This window comes from Camelus bactrianus, chromosome 17 (genome assembly GCF_048773025.1).
Source record: "Camelus bactrianus isolate YW-2024 breed Bactrian camel chromosome 17, ASM4877302v1, whole genome shotgun sequence".
Classification (NCBI taxonomy): Eukaryota; Metazoa; Chordata; class Mammalia; order Artiodactyla; family Camelidae; genus Camelus; species Camelus bactrianus.
Window position 1 is genome coordinate 48,886,030 of NC_133555.1, and position 23,713 is coordinate 48,909,742.

Consider the following 23,713-nt stretch of genomic DNA (forward strand, 5'->3'; position numbering starts at 1 on the left):
GCAGCTTCCTCCAGCTCTGCACCACAATTTGAAAAGAAGGGTTATAGAGAGATTCAAGAAAAACCTCTTCAGCCAGCAGAGTAACCCTTGCAACTTGAAATCTGAAATTAAAAAGGTATGGTACTCTACATACAGGAATTCTTTTTGGCTACCAAGCAAAAACACACCATAGGAATTAATTTGTCTGCCTCCTGAGCTTGCATCCTCTACTTAAGCTCTGCCCACTGTGAAAGGGCATTGTCCATGGTTGTCTTAGCCCATTTGGGCTGCTGTAGTAAAAAGACCATAAGATGATGTATTTAGAAACAGCAGAAACTTATTGCTCACGGTTCTGGAAGCTGGAAGCCCAAGATCAGGGTGCCATCATGGTCGGGTCTGGTGTGGACCCGTTTCTGGGCTGCAGACTGCCGACTTCTTGCTGTCCTTACGTGGGAGAGGAGGTAAGGGAAATCTCCCAGGCCTCCTTTTATGGGCATTTTAAAAAATAGGAACACTTACATAAGGACTTTATCCTTCTGGCCCAATTTACCTCCCAAAGGGCCCACTGCCCAAAACCATCACCTCAGGGGTTGGGTTTCAACATACAACTTCAGGGAGGACACAAAGATTCAGACTGTAGCATCGCTTAAGATAATGAATCAAGGCTATGCCTTTGCCTCTAATTTTCTCACCTTCATTTCTGAAGCCATCAGTCTCAGAAGAGTAATAGAAATTTATTTCAATATTATTGCATGTTTTCCTAAAAAATGTTATTAAATATACCTAAGTGTGTGTATATATATATTTAATATATAATATATATATAATTTAATATCTCATACACACACACACACACACACACACACACATTAGACAGTTCTAGTCCAATCTTTATTAGGATATTCTTCAACAAACCCCTGAGTTGAGCTTTGCAACTTGGAACAAGTCAGCTAACCATCTGAGGCCGTGGTTTTTCTCAGCTATGAGGATGAAATGAACCATTTCTAAGGTTCTTTCCATAATCGATGTTCTGCAGTCTCCTAGACTGTGGGTGTTGGTAGATATTTCTATTCTTAAATAAGGAAACCGAATCACCAGCTGGTTAAGCCAACCAGGCAGAAGGAAAATTGCTTATCTCTGGTTAGCACAACTTGGTGACAGAAGTCCCTTTGTCCTGTTTGACATCTGTAGGGACACAGGATCATTTTTGCTTTCAACCTGGCTGAGAGGCAGATTAAGTTACCCTGTGAAGGATGCTCTTCCCCCTTGTCTGATATTTTAAGCTCGTGGTGGTTCACGCCCTTATGAAACCCTACGATCAGGGAGGCAGGCCTCGCCTCCTGTGAGCTAAAGAAAGCTTCTGCTTGACATGTTAACCAGCTCCTCCACTGAAACCTTGTTTCCTCATCAAGAATTACTCTCCCCTTTCTCTATGCGTTTTCCCTCTTACTGTTGTTTTAAGTAGCTCATCATTCAAACAGACTTGCATTATTACGGTTTCTTCAAAGGCAGTGAGTGTGTCTTGTTCGTCTTTGATTCCCCAGGGTCGTACCCAGTGCCTGGTAGGTGCCTGATGGTTAATATAGTTGAGTATCAAATAGATTCTAGGTTGGTGCACCTGCACGCTGTCTAACATGGCCTATGCTGGTTCTATTCTTCATTGCTATGCAAGTATTGATACATTTATACACTTCTCCATGAGCAGAAAGAAGCCACCTTGTCCCTAGTCTGAAACCTAAATGAGGCCTTTGTGACCTGTTTTTCCCCCTTTGTGATGTAATCTTTAGTCAACAGTGGGTTTTGTTCAGAAATGGCTTTTTCATCCACTGTGCCATCACAGAGGAGAGGCCCATTAGCCTTTGACTGCCACAGCCGTCCCACACCATGGCCGTGCAGCAGTGGTGACAATACACGAAGTGCACTCAGTTTCCACCTCCCCCTCTGAAGCTCCCCGTGAAATCCAGGGACTCCGTGCCTGCAGTCTGAAGGTGTTTTCATGGGATGACTGTGCCTTACTTATGACCGCCTGAGACCCGGGGTGTACAGATGAGCCAAAACATGGACGAGCCCTGTTCCGAAAAATGAAGCTCTTTATTTTTTGACTCACCTGAGGTATCTTCAGTCCAGCCTGCTCAACCTTGGCTAGAATTGCAGGAGAAATAAAGCATCTGAGTAACTGGATAGGGGTCTCTGAGGACCAGGATTTTCAGCACGGGAGAGAAAAGCAGCAGAGACAAAATAGAAGGTATTAATTCAAATTAGAATTGGAAAGATCAATATGAATGAGTATGAATTCATGATAAATCTTATCTTTTAAAAAATATTCATATTTCCAAAAATTTCACTAAGATAGTTTAGAAAGTAAGCAAGCAGCAGTGTGCTCCCTCTGCACCCACGGCTTTGGAAATACATCCATTGGCAGCTCCAGAGCTGAAGCTGAACAAGACTAGGCTGGAATATCTTAACATAACAGATTGCAGGGCAGGGATGCTGTCCAGGGCTCCCGAGGGTGTGTCAGAGGACTCAGGAGCCCACTGCTCTCTGTTGGATAATTAGAGCATCGAAGAGAATGATAACCACAGTGGATCAAAGGCACCAACTAATGTTTAATGATAGTGGAAAAAAAAAAGAAAATCCCTTACTGGTTACCTTTGGAAGACAGTGAGTGACCAACACCTTATTTCAAAAATTGTTTACAGAAGGAAAGAGTCAAACATTTATTCTGCCTTTCCCTTATGAATTCTGTCTCAGGGTAACTAAATTGATGAAAGGAAATTCTCTCATTACGGAACTCATTCAGCTAATAAGTACTGAAGTTGTAAAAATATTGTCATTCTGCAGCCTCTTAAAAGAAGTGATGGGTCTAGGCATGACCCTTCTTGGCTGCTGCCATCACTAAAGAGGGACAGCCGGGCATCCCATGCTTCCTCATGCGCGTGCGTAGCACCATCTGTGAAGTTTACTGTAAAGTAAACGCTTGAACCTGCATCTTATCAGCCGCTAAGATTTGAGTATAAGAAAATAGTGAGTGTAAATACTGACATTTGTGTTAACAAAGTGGCCTCAAAAGCCTAATAAAACCTAATAGAAAGAAGCTGTAGGTTAGAAGAAATGAAAAAAAAAAAGGTAATACTTTGTGACTTAACATGTTATATAATTCAGTGAAAAGAGGACAAGGAAAACCTAAAGAAAGAAAGATCAGAGGCCTGGCGAGTGAAGTGTGATGAGAAAAGTGCTGAAACTTTTCTCACTTCTGACACCTAATCTCGTTCATTTTGGCTTAATTTCCTTCCAAGTCCCTCCATTGATTAGCTTCGAAGTCATTTATGTAGTTGTCCCACAGCAAAAATAACCTTATTTTATGATATGTAAAGAAGATACAGTTTGGGGAATTTAATGAGGATTACATTTGTAGTTTCTCTCTGTTTTCTTCTATTTAGTTTTTTGCCCAGAAAGTAACTGTGTTCTCAGTTGACCAATAAAGTGGTAAAATTGTTCACTATTTGCTCGACATCAGTGTGTTTGGGGAGGGGGAGGGTAGTGACAGTGATAGAACTTTTTCTCTTTAATAGTGACTTGTTTAGTTCAAAAGTACACACAACCATTTGCCCTTTGGAACTGTAGGTGTTTGTTCAGAGCAGAAGAGCCCTTTTATATCAGTTCAGAAGGAGGATCGTACACGTTCTTCCAAGCAGAACATAATGCCAAAGACGGGAGGTGCCCCTCAGCTCAGAATTCACGAGCCAAGAGAGGGCCCCACGGTGCTGGTCTGGGACTGCTGACCCACCTCGTGGCCTCAGCCAGCCAGAGAGGCCACTGCTTAGAAACTTCTGTTGTATCACCCAGATTTCCACCTGCCGGGAGAACATTTACTTGCCATCTGGTATGTCCAGGCTTGAACTCACCATCTTCCTCCTTTCTTTGCATCAAATATCACTGGCAGCATCTGTTTTCCTTCTGCTCGGTCTGCAAACCATGCGGTCACCTCCAGCTGTTCCACTTTACCTCTTGCATCTCCTACCTCATTAACACCTGGGGGTCTTCATCGTGCAGGTGGTTTTCCTTGGCCTTTGATATGATAGCCCTGGTCCTGCCACTTAGGAGCAAAGTACTTTACATCCCAGATGCCTCATGTGTAAAGTGGGCAGAATGCCTACCTTACAGGGTAGTTGTAAGGACCAAATAGAACATCAAATGTATCTAGAATGCAGTAAGCACCAACTAGCGGCCGTAGGTGCTCCTGTTATTAAGTAAGAATATTTGATCTTCAGTAGCCATTCCTTCCTTCTGGTTACCACCTAGTCTGAGGTCTTGGCACCCTTCTCTTGCTGATTTCCTTTTTTTTTTTTTTTAAAAAAGCAACTTTTATTGTGGTATGGTTCCTATACAGTAAACTACACATATTTCAGATGTACACTTTGATAAATTTTGGTAGATGTCTACACCCATGAAACTACTGCCACACTCAAGATAGCTAACATTACCAGCACTCCCCAATAGGTGCAATTTTCGAATTCCCAATTTATCCCTTCCCACTCCCTTTAAGCCCTGGTAACTGTAAGTTTGTTCTCTATGTCTGTGAGTCTGTTCCTGTTTTGTAGATAAGTTCATTCATGTCCTTTTTTTTTTTTTTTTCAGATTCCACATATAAGTGATAGCATACAGCATTTTTCTTTCTCTTTCTGGCTTCACTTAGAATGACATTCTCCAGGTCCATCTATGTTGCTGCAAATGGCATTATATTTTTATGGCTGAATAGTATTCCAGTGTATAAATATACCACATCTTTTATATCCAGTCATCTGTCGATGGACATTGGTGTTGTTTCCATGTCTTTGCTAGTGCAAATAGTGCTGCTGTGAAAATTGGGGTGCATGTGTCTTTTTGAATTCTATTTTTCTCCAGTTATATGCCCAGAAGTGGCATTAATGCATCATATGGTAAGTCTATTCCTAGTCTTTTGAGGAATCTCCATACTGTTTTCCACAGTGGCTGCATCAAACCACATTCACACCAGTAGTGAAAGAGGGTTCCCTTTTCTCCACAGCCTCTCCAGCATTTGTCATCTGTGGACTTTTGAATGATGGCCATTCTGGCTGGTGTGAGGTGATACCTCATCGTAGTTTTGATTTGCATTTCTCTAACAATTGGTGATGCTGAGCATATTTTCATGTGCTTGCTGGCCTTCTGGATGTCTTCTCCAGTCGGTTTTGCCAGACTGTGGCAGTGTTCTAATCACTTGCTTCCAGTTTTGTGCCTCCCCATCTGACTCTGGGTCCAGCTGCCTCGGCCTCCACTCTGCAGGTGCCTCCTCATGATCTGTCTGCATTCACCTCATAGCCACAGCCCCACTCAGACTGTCACATATGAATTGCATCCAGAGTGACCTTTTCAAAACAGAATGTAGCCACATCTCTCTCTCTGTCTCTCTGTCTCTTTCTCTGTCTCTCTCTCTCTGTCACACACACACACACACACACACACACACACACACACACACACAACACACACACACACACACACACTGTTCATGGGTCTCAGTACAAAATGCCAAAATTCTCACCACGATGTTCATGTCCTGTTTGGTACAAGCCTGGACCCCTCTCCCCATCCTCACCTTGTACCACTCTCGCCCTTTGCTGTCTCATCACCGGCCACATGGCCCACCTACCATGCTGCTTCCTCCCCAGCCTGCATGTGCTCTGTCCTCTGCCTGTGATGTTCTGCCCACACAATCCTTTACTCAATCTTGCTCATTATTCTGTCTCTCAGCAGAAGCATTATTTCAGGAAAGCCTTCCCTGTCTCAGTTAGGTCTATCTGTGACCTCCTAGAACCACCGGCCTGGCCTTCAGTGCATTCAGCTCAGTTGCAATTTTACATATATCCAGGCGGGTATTTCACAGACACATTTTTCTCTAATTAGGCAGTCAGTTCCAAGAATACAGTTTTTGGCCACCATTGGTTGTTTTCGTTGCTTGGAGCTGTGCATGGAACACAAGAGTTGGTTTAAAAAATACTCCCTGAGTGAATGAACAGCACTTGCCTTCCTCTCTTCAGCCTAAATACCCATGCCTCCAGAACATTGGGTTAATGTCCTAGCCCTGTATCACTCTGTCCCTAATGTGCAATGCCCAGCCTCTGCCCTCGAAGTCCTCCCACCTGGAATGTCTACTTGGCTTCCTTGTGTCCACCCATATCCATCCTTAGGGGTTCAGCTCCAGTGCCCCCTCTGCAGAGCTTCTGAAAACCATGTTGGTAAAGAGGGTGAGAAGGGATAAATTGGGAGTTGGAAATTTGCCCCTCTCCCTGAATGATGGAAATGTTAGGTGGTGATGGTTTCCTCGGTGTATCCATGTATCAAAATTCATCAAATTGTACATCTGAAATATGTGTAGTTTACTGTACAGAAATTATACCACAATAAAATTATTTTAAAAAATAATTTTTAAACAGACAGAGAATACAGACTTGTGGTTACCAGGGGGGTGGAGGGTAGGAAGGGATAGACTGGGATTTCAAAATTGTAGAATAGATAAACAAGATTACACTGTATAGCACAGGGAAATATACACAAAATGTTATGATAACTCACAGAGAAAAAAATGTGACAATGAGTGTGTATATGTCGATGAACGACTGAAAAATTGTGCTGAACACTGGAATTTGACACAACATTGTAAAATGATTATAAATCAATAAAAAATGTTAAAAAAATAATTTATAAAAGCCACGTTGGTCTTCATAGCTTTAGCATCCTTCTTTGTGCAAGTTTAGATCTCAGCACCTCATTTCAAGCTTCCTTATTTAATGAACAGAGGATATGAATCCAAGGTAACTACTGTGGCATAGTCTAAATTGTTCCTTTTGCTTCTGGTTTGTTAATATGAATCGACATTTTTAAAGCATATTGTATTACACAGGCACAAAACTTGGCCAGCCTAAGTGCTGGTTAAAATGAAAGTTGAAAGAAATTTGAAAATTTCATTAAAAAATTCAACTTTATAGAGGGGAATTAAATGATTGGAACTTTAATAAATTCTGGCTTTTAGTGAACTACTCTTTCCTTTGCAGTGTTGAGAATTAATGTGTGGAGATTAAAATTAATTAATGGTGATTCAGAAAGATGTATTAAAAAACTTGTTTGCCTTGGCCGGACAAGAAGGCATTTTCAAAGCAGATACATGAAAAAGTATAGATTTGCTCTATACATAATGTTCTGTTGAATAATTGGAGTTTATTCCTCCCACGCCTGATAAAAATAACATTTTGGCATTCCAGACCCCACGCCATTATTTTTCTATCGATTTTAATTTTGTTCTCATAAGACTGTAAAGTATAGGGGGTGTGTGTGTGTGACTCACCTGACCAGGGAGCTGTCTGCTTGCTTTCACTGTAATTTGCCTGCCTCTAATTTATAAGTCCTTTTTTTCTGGATGGTGGGGAGGGTGGTTGGGGGAGGTAGTTTGGTTTATTTACTTACTTATTCTTAGAGGAGGTACCGGGCCTTGAACCCAGGACCTCATGCATGCTAAGCATGCGCTCTACCACTTGAGCTACACCCTCCCCTCTTATAAGTCCTTTTGAAAGGAAGAAGATGGGTCTTTATCTGTGTCGGAGGGATTGACAGCCGAAGAGCCCCAGTCCCTCTTGCGGAGACACGCACGGAGGTCTCATGTCACTTGACTCTGAATGTGAAATAAGACGCAGTTTTACTTTTTCTGTTTCAGTTATCTCAGGGATCTCCAGAACCAATTGAGCCCAGCTTTTTCACAGCAGATTACCATTTATTGCATCATTCATCAAGTGAACACAGCCTGTCCCCAAATAACTCAACAGGTAATGGTCTTCAACACAGGAGTCTGGCTTTCATGAAGAAACAGATTGGTATTTTTCTATCTCTTTCTGGCTTACTTCACTTAGAATGACATTCTCTAGGAACATCCATGTTGCTGCAAATGGCATTATGTTGTCATTTTTTATGGCTGAATAGTATTCTATTGTATATAACACAGGGAAATATATTCAAGAACTTGTAGTAGCTTATGGTGAAAAACAATGTGAAAATGAATATATGTAGATTCATTTATGACTGAAGAATTGTGCTGTACACCAGAAACCGACACAACATTGTAAACTGACTATAACTCAATTAAAAAAAAGAAAAAAGAAACAGATTGTTTGGATCAACAGCTATCCTCAAAAGATTATCTTTAATTTAAAATGAAAATAGATCTTATATTTATTATCTATGATGGTAGTTGAGAGGGACGTGCAGTAGGAATCGGGCCATTCCCTGAGATTTACTTTACCCACTTGGGACAGCTTCCTTGATCATTCATTAATACCAGAAGCAAAGGGAATCCATGTGGTTAAATTGTATTTCCTTTTATTTCTTCTTATCTGATGATGGGGAATCCAATGCCCAAAAGCATCCAGGGAGAGAAAAAGCAGAAAGGAAGAGTTTGAGTAAGACAGAAAATTTGAAACTTACCTGAAGAGTCACATCAAACATAGTTAATTTTTTTTTCTTTTTTGGAAAAATCTCACATAGAGAGGCAATGTAATTTAGGGATTAAAGGTGCATACTCTGTGAACCTAGAAGCCTAGGTTCAAATCTCAGCTCAGTGACTTAGTAGCTGACCTTGAGCAAACTATTTGACCTCGCTGAACCTCAGTTTTCTTGCCTGTAACATGGGGATAAAAATGTTACGTGCATCTTAGGATTATTGCAAGGATCAGTGTAGATACATAACGAATGCTTAGCCAGTATGCTTATGGGCTGAGCATAGTGTAACTCTCCTTGTGACGTGTGACTCTCATAAGAGATCTTCAGGCTACTCTGAGGCTGTAGAATTCTGCATAATTTTTGAATCCCTGTAAACTACAGTTATGTCCCTCAGTGGGGCAGAAACAGAAGTGAACCTTTTAGGGTTAAATGAAAACCTGCCATTCCCTCAGCCAAGAACATCACTCATTGCTGGTGTGCTTTTGTTGTTGCCTAATTTAGGCAAATCATTTCATGTAATAATGATCAGACTTTCCCTAAGACTTGGATTCCTGGGATAAGGCTAACCTGGGCAGGCAGAATTTCATTTAAAATAGCCCCTGAGAAATGTATAAGATCCAGATAAACTGTTGTCTAAAGTCATTTGCTTTCATTTATTTTTTAATTGAAGTATCATTGATTTGCAATATTGTGTTAATTTCAGGTGTACAGCAAAGTGATTCAGAGATATATATATATTCCTTTTCAGATTATTTTCCTTTTCCATTATAGGTTTACAAGATATTGACTATAGTCCCCGGTGTTGTACAGTAAATCCTTGTTGTTTATTTTATATACAGTAGTGTGTATCTGTTAATCCCATACTCCTAATTTATCCCTCCCCCCAGCCTTTCCCCTTTGGTAACCGTAAGTTTGTTTTCTGTGTCTGTGAGTCTGTTTCTGTTTTGTAAATATTTGTATAAATTTTAAGATTCCACATATAAGTGGTATCATACAACATTCTTCTTTCTCTGACTGACTTCACTTAATATAATGTGGCATATATACACAATGGAATACTACTCAGCCATAAAAAGATTTTAAAATAATGCCATTTGCAGCAACATGGATGGACCTAGAGATTGTCATACTAAGTGAAGTAAGTCAGAGAGAGAAAGACAAATATCACATGACATCAATTGTATGTGGAATCTAAAAAGAAAACGAGACAGCTGAACTTATTTACAAAACAGAAACAGACTCAGAATGGAAAAAATCACTTGCTTTTAGAAGCATCCCCCAGGGCAGGTCAGTCAGTCACAGGCCAGACTTCTGACAGCAGCAGCTCCGATGAGGGAAGAGCTCTGGTTGAAATCTCTCAGTGGTCAGAGAGGGACTTGACAAGCTTTCCCAGAAACTGGACACACCACCCCAGAGCAGACTGGGTGTGTCCCTCGTCACAGCAGGCTGGGCAAAAGGGAAGACAGCAGAACCATGAAGCACTTTGGGCTTTAAGCTAGGCTTAAAAAACACTCTGCCAGGATTCACATCCTCACGCCTGCCCTCAGCCTTCAACCCGTTCTCTTCTCTCTCCTGAGTGTCAGGGGAGCTCCTGGCCTCCACGTGTTGATTGATTTGAGTGGAATATGGTCAACACTGCTTTGGGTGGCACCGGAGTAGGTTAAGCGCTGGCATATGATACTCAGACTAAACAGGAAAAGAAATCTTGTCCTCTAGCTTTAAATGTATTATATTTCCCTCCTGGAAGCCAACGGAAGGGGTCAGATCTTTGTTGTCGTTCACTGGCTGGTACTTCCTCCACTAAGAATTTATCCTTGCTAGTACATTTCCACTCTTTTTGTCTTGTGGATGAGGGAGAGTTTCTTAATCTTTTCTTTGCCTTTCAGGTAGTTTGTGTTTAGAGTCACTCCTTTCCTGTTCATAAGACACACACACACCCATACACACACACACACCCCAACTTAATTGGCCAGTTTATCTGACACCTTTAAATCTTGAGTATTATTTTTTGATGGCCGCCCCAAACGCAGAAAGCTATTAAAGGAAGAGAAACAACGCATCTGAGTATTCAAAGCCAAGACGATTTGGAATGTGTTTCTAAGTACTTGTCTTCATCATTAAGAAACTGACCTGTCTCGCTGCCCGCTTGTAATTGCCAATAAAATGCAACTGAGAAAACATGAACCAAGTGCCAGACTTGCAATAGTTTCTCTGTTTCAGGTCTGCCCACCAGCTTTGCTCTGGAGGAGGGCATCACTTATGAACAGATGCAGGTGAGGTTTCTGCAGCGCCTCTGAGTGATTCCAGTTTGTTGCTTTTAATTCAATACTAACCTGATTTTTTTTTCGATTTTAGACTGTGATTGAAGAAGTCCTAGAGGAAAGTGGGTATTACAATTTTACTTCTAACAGGTGAGACCCAGGGTTTGCTTTCAAATATTCAAGTTCAGTTTAGAACTTAGAATTCATCCCCCCCAACCGTAAGTGAAAATAGGCAGCCAGTGCTGGGCAGGGGACAGACGGACAGAATCCCCAGGACGAATAGTTCCAACAACTGCTGGGAGTTTCCTGAGAACCCCCTTCTGGCCAGCTTGCCACAGGCGGCTGGCTCTTACACTCGACTCTGTGTGTACCCACCGCCAGAAGCTGCCACCCAGGAAGCCCAGAAGACCCTGACCACTGAGAGAATGCAGCCCCATGTTGGGCGTCAAAATCTGCTACCAAACTCAGGTCCAGCAGCTTGCTTCTCACAAATCAATACTGAAGAGTGACAAATGTTGGTAGAAAGGACAGTTGCCTTTTGTTCGAATGCTGGCAGTCTGGGGAGATTGTGGACTTAGTGTCTACATAAAACAACTCCAAAGAGTCTGCTCGATCATGAAAGTTTTCAAGGGAAAAAGGAAGTGACCTCAGTTAAATCATTGAGATGGGGATCAGTCATTTCTCCCCCCCCCCCCCCCCAATATGCAGGCTTGTTGACCTCTTGTGATTTTTCTTTAGATGCTGTCTTGTTCACATAGTTTGTTCATAAGATGACAGAAGGGGAAGCTAGGAAAGAGATCTGGTCATCTGTTCATCACTTAGTCTCCATTTCTACTTCTTTGATCTAGGAAGCAACCAACATGTTACAAGATATTGTGTGATCAAAAGATTTGAAAGGTGCTCTAGGGCTAGGGTTGAGCAGGGCATGGGGGTGCCTGATTTAAGGTTAGTGACCAGACACAGGGACCTCCTGCAGAGAGCTCTTTCCTGCCAAAAGCTCCTTTTCCATTAGTTTATTTGAGAGGCAATCCCAGAAAACTCTGGTAGGTATGGAAGAACTCAATGAAGATTTCATTTTCAAGCAAATTACCATTGTGGCAATTGAACCACAGTTGAACTTGATCCCACTGGGAATCTGGGCGCTCCAGGGCTGAGGGAGCTGGGATGTTGATCTCTGATTCCCATCAGCCCTTGTTGGAGGCCTTTTTCCCCAGGGGACATTAGTTTCCTGGCATTTCTGGCCTGTAAGAGTGGACAAAGCAGATTCTAGAGGCCAGAGAAATCCTCAGGAAAAGGAATGCAGATGCTGGCGGTTGGAAGTCAGGCCAGCATATTTTGAAGGGGTTTGAATGAGGGGATATGGGCACTGCCAGTGTCTACTATAATAAATAGTCTCTGGACTTTGTCGAGGAGCCCACTGGTAACTGAATCATCAGATCGACCGTGAGCCACCACTTACACATCCTGTATGGCTAAAGTTGCTTTAGGAGGCACGGTCCTGTGGGGTTTGTTCTCCCAAAGTGGCCTTTTCTGCCTGGAGATGCAGCCTTTCTGTCCAGCTGATGAAGCTATCTGGTGACCACTGTTTAAATTATTCTCAAAGTCTTTCCCAGAGGAAGTGGTCTTAAGAACAACCTGTTACGGTCATTATATGGAAATTAGATTTTTTTTTTTGACGTTAGTTCAGTCTCCAGCCTTTTTTCCCTTCTGTTTCAACAAGTTATTCTTATGAATCACACATAAGATTATTCAGCTGCTTGCTCTTTTGGCTTGACAGTGTATTTCCAAAATTCTACCTTTGTAAGTTTAGTTCTGCTGTGATTTGTAACTTCAGAGAAATGAAGGCATATTGTTAATAGAAATCAGCCTCTCCATCATCACTCTGCTCCCACCGTCCTGGAGGGATTTGGATCGTTCATTTTCTACTCTTGATCTGAATACATCCAGCCTTCCATGGATGGTGTGAATGTCTCTGTTCTTGACTTTTGGCAACTTCTTATTTCAAGTGCCCTTGCTTGTGGTGGGGCAAAAATCATACTTACCTTTGTTACATCTGCATTTTCTCAGAGACTCAGGATCATGGGCTATGAGTTCAAATTTTTGCAGAAAATCAACTAAGTAACAGTGTAAGGAACTTGGGGAGGCTCTTACAAGAGGTCTTATTTTTCCCTTTATAGAAATAATAATTTCAGTCTAACTTTCAAATGTATGGTTATCCTTTTCAATTCTATTATTATTGAGTTTTTAAAAAATCAAATACTACTTCTACTTTCCAAGACATATTCCTGTATTAAAAGACATTGCAGTTTTTCTTATGGTAAATACACAATAAGATGCTTAATAATGAAGGTGAAATTATTCAGTTATATTCAGAAGTGTGAATACAATATGATGACATGATTTAAATGATCAAGTTAAAGCATTATATATGATGGTTATGACATGAAGTTTTCTTAAAATGCTCCAAGTTAAAATGAATAATCCATTTAAACAGCCACATGGCCGTGACATTCTTCAGTTTCTAATAGCAATGATAGAATATATCACTGGGAGAGTTTTCATGGTGTACTAGTAAAAATAACCCATGGTAGTGCTTAAAGCCATTACTTGTTTACTGGTGTCCCCAATTAATTTCCAAGAAGTAAATCAGGCTCTACATAGACACCTACCACTTCACAAGCTGAAAACACACAGAATTCCATATATGAATCAGATCAGCTGTGACAGTCACGATTTTTCCATAGTCAAAGGATAGAGGATGCTAAACATCACAGGACATACAGAGGTATTTAGAATTAGTACTTAGAATCAGTAGAGTGTATTTTCCCAAATAGGTTTTGTAAATAGCCAATATCCTCAAAGATGTTAATAGGTGCTCCCTGAAAAATAAAGTTCCATGAGCAAATGTATTTGGGAAACTCTGAGTGTATGTTTTTCCATTTTTGGAGAATGTTAACAGGTATTAATATATTAAAGACTTTGAAGTGCACTGTAGGAAAGTAGTCTGCTGACTTTGTTCACCCCAGTGATTCTTCATCCTTTACTTGGAACACAAACTGAGAATACCTGCCCGAGAAATATGGTTAGAAATAGGAAGCATTGTTTTAGCTCCTCCACCAGTATTTATCCAGATCTGCTACTGTTCCCATCATCCTCTTAATCATCATTGTCGTCATTGCAAAATATTATTCCATGATCTTGGTTCATTACCATGGCCAGAGAATTACGTGCTAAGTCCTGTATAACTCAAGTTTACAATTTAAGACTGTCTCTTCAAACTTAGACACGTGTGTACAAAGCATCCAGACAACAGCTACAGCTTTAAGCCAAGATGTGGTGCATTTTCAGCTTAGATCATGGAGTTAATGTTTAGTTAGAGACAGAGAGATGCGATTCTCAAACAGAGACTCAGGACTCTAGCTATTAGCTGTCTTTGGGGAAGTTACCGAGAAATGTTTAAATAATGGGTAAGATGGCTTGGGCAGTCAGGAGGGAGAATGTCTCAGGCACAAAATGCTGCATTAGTTAAAGAAAATGGTAGCAGAAACAGAAACAGCTGTGAGGGACCCTAGCCAGAATGAGGACTTTGGGAAGAGGGGATAGTACTGAGTTGAGCTGAAGACAGCTGTGTAAGAAGATGAAACAAGGTTCAAACAAGCTGGGCCAGCACCAGGAGGGCTATACTCCTGATCATTTGCAGGCTTGTCTCATTAATTACATCTGTTACACACATAACAGTTCGCTTCCTTACCAGAAGGTTACAGCCTGGCACGCCTGAATTTGATCAGCGTTGTTTGTGAGAGTAAAAGCGTTTTGTAAGTGAAGAGATGACCAGCATATCATCCTTGTATACTTAGGGGTACGCATTAACATTTTATTTTGTGACAATGAAATACGTGTTGAGATTTTTTAAAAAGTACACTAAATCAGCTTGCATTGCTTTTCCTTCCAGTTAAATGTTGAACATGTGCAATAGGCTTTTAAGATACAGGCTACTTTGGAGAGGTGATTTTTCCACTCTAAAAGGTTATTAGTTCCCACTGAGTTTATAGTTTGAGAAAGAGAGTGTTAGCAGTGGACTTCAGCAAAAGGCAGCTTTCTGACAATCTCCCCATTCTGTCCTGTTAAGAATCACATTTTGATTCCATGTGATTTGTTTGCTTATATACCTGAGCTACTGCTTTTGAAATTGAATGTGTGAACAAAAACATTTGAGGCTGTAGCTAACTCTTTCCACTTCTGACTCTTCCAGGTATCACTCCTATCCCTGGGGCACCAAGAATCACCCAACCAAAAGATGAAAATGCTGCATTTTGAAATGGATGTGGTTTTCCCAGTCAAGTTCAAGTTCTGGACTTAAGGCACTGCTGCAAGATGCCCAGGGGTGGGGAGCTGCTAGAGGAGTGTGGAAGAGAGAAGACCAGCCTGCCTCGGGGCCAGCAGGGCCGCTTCCTGGAGGTTCATCCCGGGGGTGTGTTAGATGCAGGATGACGGAGCTGTCAGCGTGCCCCTGGGAGAAGATGCTGCAGATTTCACCTGTGAGAAGGAAACCCACTCCTCGCCGAACTGTTCTCCAAGTTCAAACCAAAACAAAAAAAAAACTTGTCCTATTTTTCAAAGGAATATTTTATGTTTTTAGAATTGCTGAAACTATTTATGTAAAGGCATCTAGCCTTCCACATATAAAAAATAGTTTTAGATAAAATTATAGGACCCAGAAGAGTGAATATATTGGGTGATTCACTGAGCCCTCAATTTTTCTGCTCTTAAAAGGAATTCAGACTATATGATTGATTTTGTAGTTTTTTGTTTGCTTTAATGAAAGGATTGGTTTTCTCTCAACCACTCAGGTGCTAGTGGTCTTGAGCCCTAAGACAGCGTAGACAGTATTTGCAACCTTGCACAGCCTCTGAGAATAATTGTCGGATTTAATTTGGACCGATAGAAGATACTGACCTATAGTATGTGTATACGTACATACATATGTAAGGGGAGGAGGGAGGTTTCCATTAGGCTAATGCTTTGCTGCTAATCAAACTCATAGTGTTTTTAGAGCACTTTCAAGAGTCATAGTCTATGAAAGAGATGAGATATTCTTTATTCTGAGTCCCTTGTAACTAACATTGCCTACGTTGGTTTTAAATTTTTATTGTTTAAGAACTTGAAATGAAAATAAGTTATATAATAAAAATATAAATTTCTTCTTTATTCATTGAGACGTCTCTAGAAAAGAGAACTCAGGATGCCAAAACAGTGCCCATTCCTGTGTAGGGACAATTTATGATGAAATTTCTCTAGATTCTTGTTTGGCTAAAATCTAATTGGCTTCTTATAACTGGTGTAATATCAAGAAATTATTGTGAAATCAGACTGTACTTACAGCTACTTAACATTTTAATTGTATGTAAGTCACCTGAAAGCTGAAATTATTTATGCTTTTTATTTACTTCTCACTAAATTCTATATTTACATTGATGTATGATGATCAAGTAGTATTATTTTAGTATTATCAAATAGAATTTAGTTCACTATATGTACAGTGCTTGAAACACATCATTTTGTACAGGATGGAAAAGTCTCAGTGTGAATTCATAGTATTTTTACAGTGAGTATGTTTAATACCTAAATTATATATCCAAATTCCCTTGGACTAATGCCTTTGAAAACTGCCAATGAATCCTTGTCTTTAAGCCAAATTAATTATTACAAATACACTGTAATTTAAAGCAACAGATGAGAATATAGCAATGAAAATTTCAGTTTGGGCCTTCATTCAAATTCATTCGTGTAAAATTTACATGTGAAATCATAAGGCTGCGATGCTGTTGATTTCAGCCAGGAAAAATTTGGTTTCTATTCTGGCTTCATTTGAACCTGCAGAGTTATTTTTTATCTCTTTTTCATGTGTGGAATGGGCACATCTTTACATGTACACAGGCCTAGGGTCACACATTTTCATTGTGACAGAAGCCAGTACCTAGGAATAAACCAAGCTATAGGGTGAAAAGCTTGAACCATCTCAAATGGTGTAGAAAAGAATAGTATTCAGAGGTCACACCTTGGTAAGAAAAGAGAAGTTATTTATTTGAAGGTATTTTTAAATGTATACAGTTAATCCTATTGACCAAAAAGGGAGCAAAATATTTCTAACTCTTTTAGACCATACAAATGGTATTTATTATGCTAGAAGTTTGTAAGAACTAACAGAAATAAGCAAATGATTGTCTTTATCAACAGCAACTTTAGGCCCATCAACTCTAAGCTGACAGATGCATTCTTTGACCAAAATACTATTTATTAAACTACCAAATCGGCCAAAATAAAAGTAAACTGCCAGTCAGTGAATCAGCACTCTCCCAGTGTAAGAGCCGGCTTTTAAGAGAAGACTGTGCACTGGGAAGGGAAGCATTTTGTGCCTGGACTCACATCCCAACAGTCATGTTAACTTTTCAAAAGCGCTCACTTCCGAACTTTCAGCACGGAGCCCTCCCGTCACAGTGAAACCAGAAGGATCATTTTGTTCTCACTGTCTGAGCTGTCTCAGTGCAAAGAAGTTGTTCCTTACACTCAGTTTTTTTTTTTTTTTTGTCTTTTCTTGATTGCATTTAAATTTTCTTTTGTATGCTTTTTAAATCACTTCTTGTGTGATGAAATTTCCTATGAATTCATCTAATTCTCAGTCACTGAATATTTGTATGGGACGACAGAATATGACTCAGTCATCTCAGGTCATTTTTGATACAAAACAGACTTCAGTTAATTATGTTAATTATGTTTGGATCCACCAGCTCCATCTGAATGTGTGTATTAGAATTTGTAATTTGCTTTTTAAAAGGAAAAGATTTCATTCTCAGGGAAGTGATGGAACAGGTATGTGTGCTTATTGTTTGCTAACCTTGTTTCCTTCCAGATGTGTGATATTTCATTAGAGATCTTCAGGGAATAGTAAGATGAACACAGGACCCAGAACTCACGGACAGATTTCAGAAACCTCCCCGGGAAAGGCTGCTGATTTCAGTGTGGACATCTCTGCGGTGCTGTGTAACATGTGCCCCTCTGTTTTGACATTCTAAAGCACAACTTAATTAAGAAACACTTATCAAGTTTACCCAGTGATAGAACTGAACTGGAGCTAAGGTCTTCCTAGAGCTTCCATCTATGACTTGTTAAATACTGTGAATTTTGATGTTTGGAAACAGACATAGGACCTGTTGATTACATGAAATTCCAGCGATGTCGTCAGTTAATCACTCATATTTAAGATGTGCAAAGTCAACAATACTGCTTAGTCACTTCTATCAGTGTTCATACGCATAGAATCCACATCCTTCTGCTTGATTTGCTGAATTGCAGAATATATTTATTGCTACTTCTCTCCTTTGTTTGAAATGGTGAGGAGCGGTGCAGTTCAGATGTGCTGGATTCCTTTAGAAATGGCTTCAACTTCTGTCTGAAGACAGGAACCCCTTTTTACAGCTACCTTTATTGTTTGCCTTTTCCTTTGTTGATGGTTTGTATTCATGAGCACAGAAATCAGCCTGGGAGGCAAAGCAGGGGCATCAGGGCTGAAACAGCTTCTCAGTGTAAGGGAGATGCAGCGCTGAAGGGCTCCCAGGCCAGGGAAGCGCAAGGCTTCTGTGTGTCAACCTGGATCATCTGGGTGAAATTCCATCCAAATGTGAAGCTCTCTATGTACAACAACTAAATGGCTTAATACGTGGAATTTACATGTATCCCTATGATATTGTTTGGATTCTATCCTTTGATGGAAATTTACATAGTTTTGGATAGGTCGTCTTTTTCAGTTGAAACTGCTGCTAACGATGTGTTCACCCTTGAATGCTCTTTTCCATAATAACAGGAAGACACAAACGTCTCAGGGAAACAAATTTGTGATAAAGAAATTCTTATGTGTGTCATTACATTTAAATACCATGTTGTAAATATGACTGATATGGGTGTTTACAATCCTGCTGTGATGATGTTTTGAAATTTGCAAGAGGGACAGGAAAGATTTTATGACTTTGACATGGTGACTGTTGGATATTGCAAATGTATGTGCCCTCTGGGACTCTGGGCAATAGTTGTTTTGAAAAATGAAGATCACATGTCCTGAAGTCATAGCAGCAGTCTTACTACATGAGGAATGCTAGAATTATATATATATATATATACAGCAATTAACTAGTAATATACAAGTATTTATAATTTATTGCTTTATGCTAAAAGTAAATGAACTCTATTCTTAATTGAAAACTGAATTTTATTCCTCTAAATGTGATAAGCTTCCTTTTTTTTCATTTTGTAGTATAAAACTTTGCACTGTACTCAGGAAGTGCATTTAGAGGTAGCAAAAATACATTATAGCAAATATGTGACTCTTTAAATAACATTTGGAAGTTTCTTCTAAACATAGATGGGAGGTTTATAGAAAATCACTGTCATCTTGACAGGTAATCAGCAAGTCTCAACAAATGCTTGGAATTGATCTGGTGAGCTCCCAAATGAAAACTTAACTGAAGGTTTTCCAAACATGTGATGAAAAACAAAAGTTGTTTCCAAAAGACAAGTAGAGAGAGATTTGGGCTAGAAATAACAGATCAATAGGAACTAATGCTTTAAGACCTTAGCACTGTTAAGCCAGACTGAGAAGATCTCTTATAAAATATTCTTATCCCGTGATTTAGTTCTGCAATTCTAGCACCAGGTGAGTCAGGGTTCTGAAAAATGGCAAAAATTTAGCTTTCTTTGCCCTCCATGTCCTCTGTGGTTATTTCGTGAATTTTGAAGGAAATGGAGTTGGTTCAGGGATACCTTGTGTCCAGAAGGGCTATGGCAGCATGATAGTTAGCACAGAATGATTTTATTAATTATAGATTAAAATATAAGAAGAAAATTCTGATAGGCAAATGCAAAGGTGAGAAACTGAAGTCCAAGCACCCCTCTATTTATGTTCGAACATCACTCGATGCTTGTATTTTAAAATATGATGATGATGATGATGATGATGATGATGATAGACAGTACCTCAGAATCTCAAAAAGATTCTGTATCTTCCTCTTCTCCTAATTTCAATGCTGACATCATATCTATAAAATGTAGTCACAGATACATTAATGAGTACATTTACCACTGTAAGTTTTAAACGCACATTAAGTCTATCTCCATTCATGACTATTTCAACAAAATAAAGTGGCACAAAAGAATTTCAGAGGGTTGAAGCATTCTCGAAGAAAAGCTTGGTCATGGTTGGGATATTTATGAAAACAGGTGGCAAAGAAAAGCACTTTAATAAATGGGTATCATAGTTGGATCTACATACTTCAGATAATTTATACTAGATTTCTTTCCTTCAGTGGAGGTACGGGGGATTGAACCCAGGATCTCGTGCATGCTGAGCATGCGCTCTGTCTCATACTAGGCTCCGTGCTCCAGTGATGGTCCAGCAGGACGATAAAAGCCTGGAAATTTGATGGACAGTTTGGGAAAGTTTCCAACCACATCTTCATTTTCACTATCAGAATTGTCCTCAGAAAAGGTTCTAATTCCTGGTCTCATAATGTCATCTTTTCCTTCTACTATAGCGAAAACAAGGTAGGGTAGATGGAAATACCTGTAATTTCAAATCACGGAATAGCACAGGAAGGTCATCTTCCAGTAATTTTTTTTTTTCCGGACTGCTGACAGCCGTAAATTCAATTTGTAAAGCTTGGCTTCAGGATATTTTAGAGAAGAAGTAAATAACAGCTTTAAGAATAACAAGTATGAAACTGAATAAAATAATTAGAACATTCCCCATTACTATATGATCTATCACAAAGAGCACACGCTTTGGATTCATTCAGGCGTGGATTCCAAACCTGGTTCTGACGTTTACCAACCTACATCATCTTCTGGATGAGGATTATGAGAGATGACATCAGGAGTCCCCAAATCTTACTTCCCTTCCCCCTCATTGATTGTTAAACAGATACTGTGGGATCCATTAGATGACTTTCTTGAGCAAAATGATCTAGAAAAAATCTTACCCCTGGAAGTTTACAGTCTATTGCAAAAGCTAAGATTAATACATTTAACGTAATTGTTATGCTTTTAAAAATTTTATTGAGTTATAGTCAGTTTAAAATGTTGTGTCACATTCCACAATTTTTCAGTCATACATGAACATACATACATTCACTTTCATATTCGTTTTCACCATGAGCTACCACAAGATCTTTTATATATTTCCCTGTCCTGTACAGTATAATCTTATTTGTCTATTCTATATATACCTGTCAGTATCAACAAATTTCAAACTCCCATTCTGTCCCTTCCCACCCTCCAAATGTGTCTGCATGATTTATAGTATCTCTCACGGGGGAAAATACGAGAGTTTAGTTTTTAACAGTATCTTATTTGTATGGGTTAGGACAGCAAACAGTGTAAGTTACTTCTAATCCTAGGGTCAAAAAGCTAAAGACAAATGATTGTTTAAAGTCAGCTCCTTTGAAGAAAGAGGAATAAAAATACAAGATTAAATCTGAGGGGCAATGACTCATGAATGAAAACCACACGTATAGTAAACACAAAGCCATAACCAAATACAGTCACAACAGAGACAGAACGAGATAGACTGAAAGAAAAGACACGGAAGAAGTGTTTTCTGCAAGGAAAAATTAGGTTAGGGGTAAAGCATTAAAAATTAAAGTAAAGTAAGTCGGGGAGGAGGAGGAAGAAGAGAAGAAAATGAGACGTGCCTAGTCCAATACAAACTTAAGAAAAAAAAGAAAACATGAGTGAAAAATTATATGGAGAAATACACATAATTCAGCATTTATATATAATAGATCATTGATATATCAGTGTTGATAGGTATACAATAGGAACGAAAGCCTCTGTTTTGTATTTTTACTCTATATAAAATATATACAAATTGTATAGGTAAGTATATATATTGTTCTTCAGCAAATTTTGTAAAAATATCAAAACACACACACACACACATATATATATATAAAACAGGCTTTTGTTCCTAGTATGTCCATAACGATACTGATTTGTATTACCCTACAACTATTTGTTTATTAATACCACTATAATGAAGTGTCATTTTCTCACTGTGAGTCATTCAGTTGAACAGAGTCATCTATCACTACATAAATGCTGTAAATTATTACTAGACAGAGAGAAATAGATTTGAAATCTTCCTAAAAACATTAACTTTCCACCTAGAGAAAGAACTGGTGATCAGAAATGTAAGGAGAATGTATGGCTTGAAGAGCTACATTTAATGGCAAGTGAAATGGGGCTAAAAAGAAAGTTAAACTGTTTTAATCTAAAATTCTGAGCTCACAACTGGTGGATACTGAAAAACATACTGTAACCTTTTTCTACTTACCATATAGTTATTATTCATTTCTTTGGTATTTATGACATACTTCCTCTTAACAACTAAACTTACACATCCCAGACCAAGGGAATAGAAATGTAAGTATTACTTTTAGAAATCAAATTGATTTCATTATGACAGAGTATGCACATTGTATTACCTGTAACATGATACAGAATTCCATTTGTCTCTTCATTTATTCACATTCAAAAAACACTAAAATTCTTTATACATTTAAGACCTTATTATTCTGAATGCTTCAGGAAATGCACAATGATGTTCCCTAATCTCCAGCAGTTTATACTGATGCAGGGGCTATAAAATGACTGTTTCAATAAATATACTACAAAATGTCTGAAATGTTAAATTTTAGAATGTGACACAAGGACTTTAAGGACATTTTTTAAAACTATAATGCGAAAAAATTTTGAAGTTCTCTTTTTTATCATATGGTTCTTAAAAAAGCCTCTGCTTTGAGAACTGGTTATTATTTTAGGGGAAACATATTCTTCAAGTAGCTGAAAAGTTTTGAATATACTCTTAATGGAATGATTTAGAAAAGACAAAGGAATCTCTTTATAATATGGATTTAGAGAAAGAGTATTTTAATTTTGAAGCTTGTACAATTTCAACTATTATTTTAGTCTTAATGCAGAACCAAAGATAGACATAGAGATAAAAACCTTTCTCCTAAAAATTCTATGATACCAAAATAAAAAGTTTCCAAGAAAATAAATATGGATGGTATATGCTATACAGGTTTGGATCTGAAAGGCCCCAGGAAGACTTCATGATTATTCCAATAAGTAATGTATCTACTAAAGATTTCATTTAGGCATGAGTATTGTAAATGTCACGTCAGTGTGGTTTAAAAGGCAGAGTAAGAATCCTTCTCGACAACAATTCCAGTTCTTCCATTGTGGGAGATCTTTTCCCAGTACAATTTTCCTGCACTGTATGTTTTCTAGTCCATTTTGTCATCAGATCCCATCTTCAGTATTTACCAAAAAAAAAAAAAAAAAAAAAAAATCAACTAGTTATGTTTTTAAAAAACATTTTACTCTGACCAACTTTATAATACAAACATAAAACTATGATAGGTAGACCACTGCTCAATTTTAATAGTAAATACTACACAAAACAAAATTCAGAGCAGAAAAATTAATTTCACAAGAGAGCACTTTAACTTGGTATCAAAATCTGAGTCTTGATCATCTGATGAAGGCCACGAATCATTAACAAAGGGTTAGGAATTTAATTTTAGGGAAAGATACACAACAGAAATGAGTGAGTTCAGTTCTTTAAACTAACAAAAATCTATGCTGAGGGAGAAGAAAGCAGATTTGGGAGCCAGGCTGTCTGACGTTCAAGTCACAGGTCAGCTACTTGTGACCCATGGAACCACGGGTCAGTTAGTCAACCTCTCCTGAACTACAGGTGCCTAATGAATGAAAAGTCAGCTGTAACCACACAGCTGCTTTGCACAGCTGTTGTGACGACTGTATGAGGAACAGATGTGAAGCACATAACACAGTGTCTAACCCAGAGCAGTACAGACAACAAATATTAAGTTTCTTTCCTCTGTGTTCCCTTA

The 23,713-nt window shown here is 39.0% G+C and overlaps 1 protein-coding gene across 15 annotated transcripts in view; it reads left to right on the forward strand.

Moving 5' to 3' along the window:
• The window catches only part of NEK10 (NIMA related kinase 10), a 180,592-nt gene extending 160,638 nt beyond the window's left edge, over positions 1 to 19,954 (forward strand). For 9 of the 15 annotated variants that reach the window (XM_074345389.1, XM_074345387.1, XM_074345386.1 and 6 more), the window contains 5 exons: positions 5 to 115; positions 7,709 to 7,817; positions 10,708 to 10,760; positions 10,843 to 10,898; positions 15,001 to 16,615. In XM_074345389.1, the coding sequence (XP_074201490.1) occupies positions 5 to 115; positions 7,709 to 7,817; positions 10,708 to 10,760; positions 10,843 to 10,898; positions 15,001 to 15,049 (378 nt within the window). In that variant the 3' untranslated portion in view covers positions 15,050 to 16,615. Of the gene's footprint in view, positions 1 to 4; positions 116 to 3,603; positions 4,303 to 7,708; positions 7,818 to 10,707; positions 10,761 to 10,842; positions 10,899 to 15,000 lie in introns of those variants that run through there. The other 6 variants (XM_074345388.1, XM_074345392.1, XM_074345393.1 and 3 more) reach the window with 6 other exon arrangements.
• Positions 19,955 to 23,713: the final 3,759 nt, after the last annotated feature.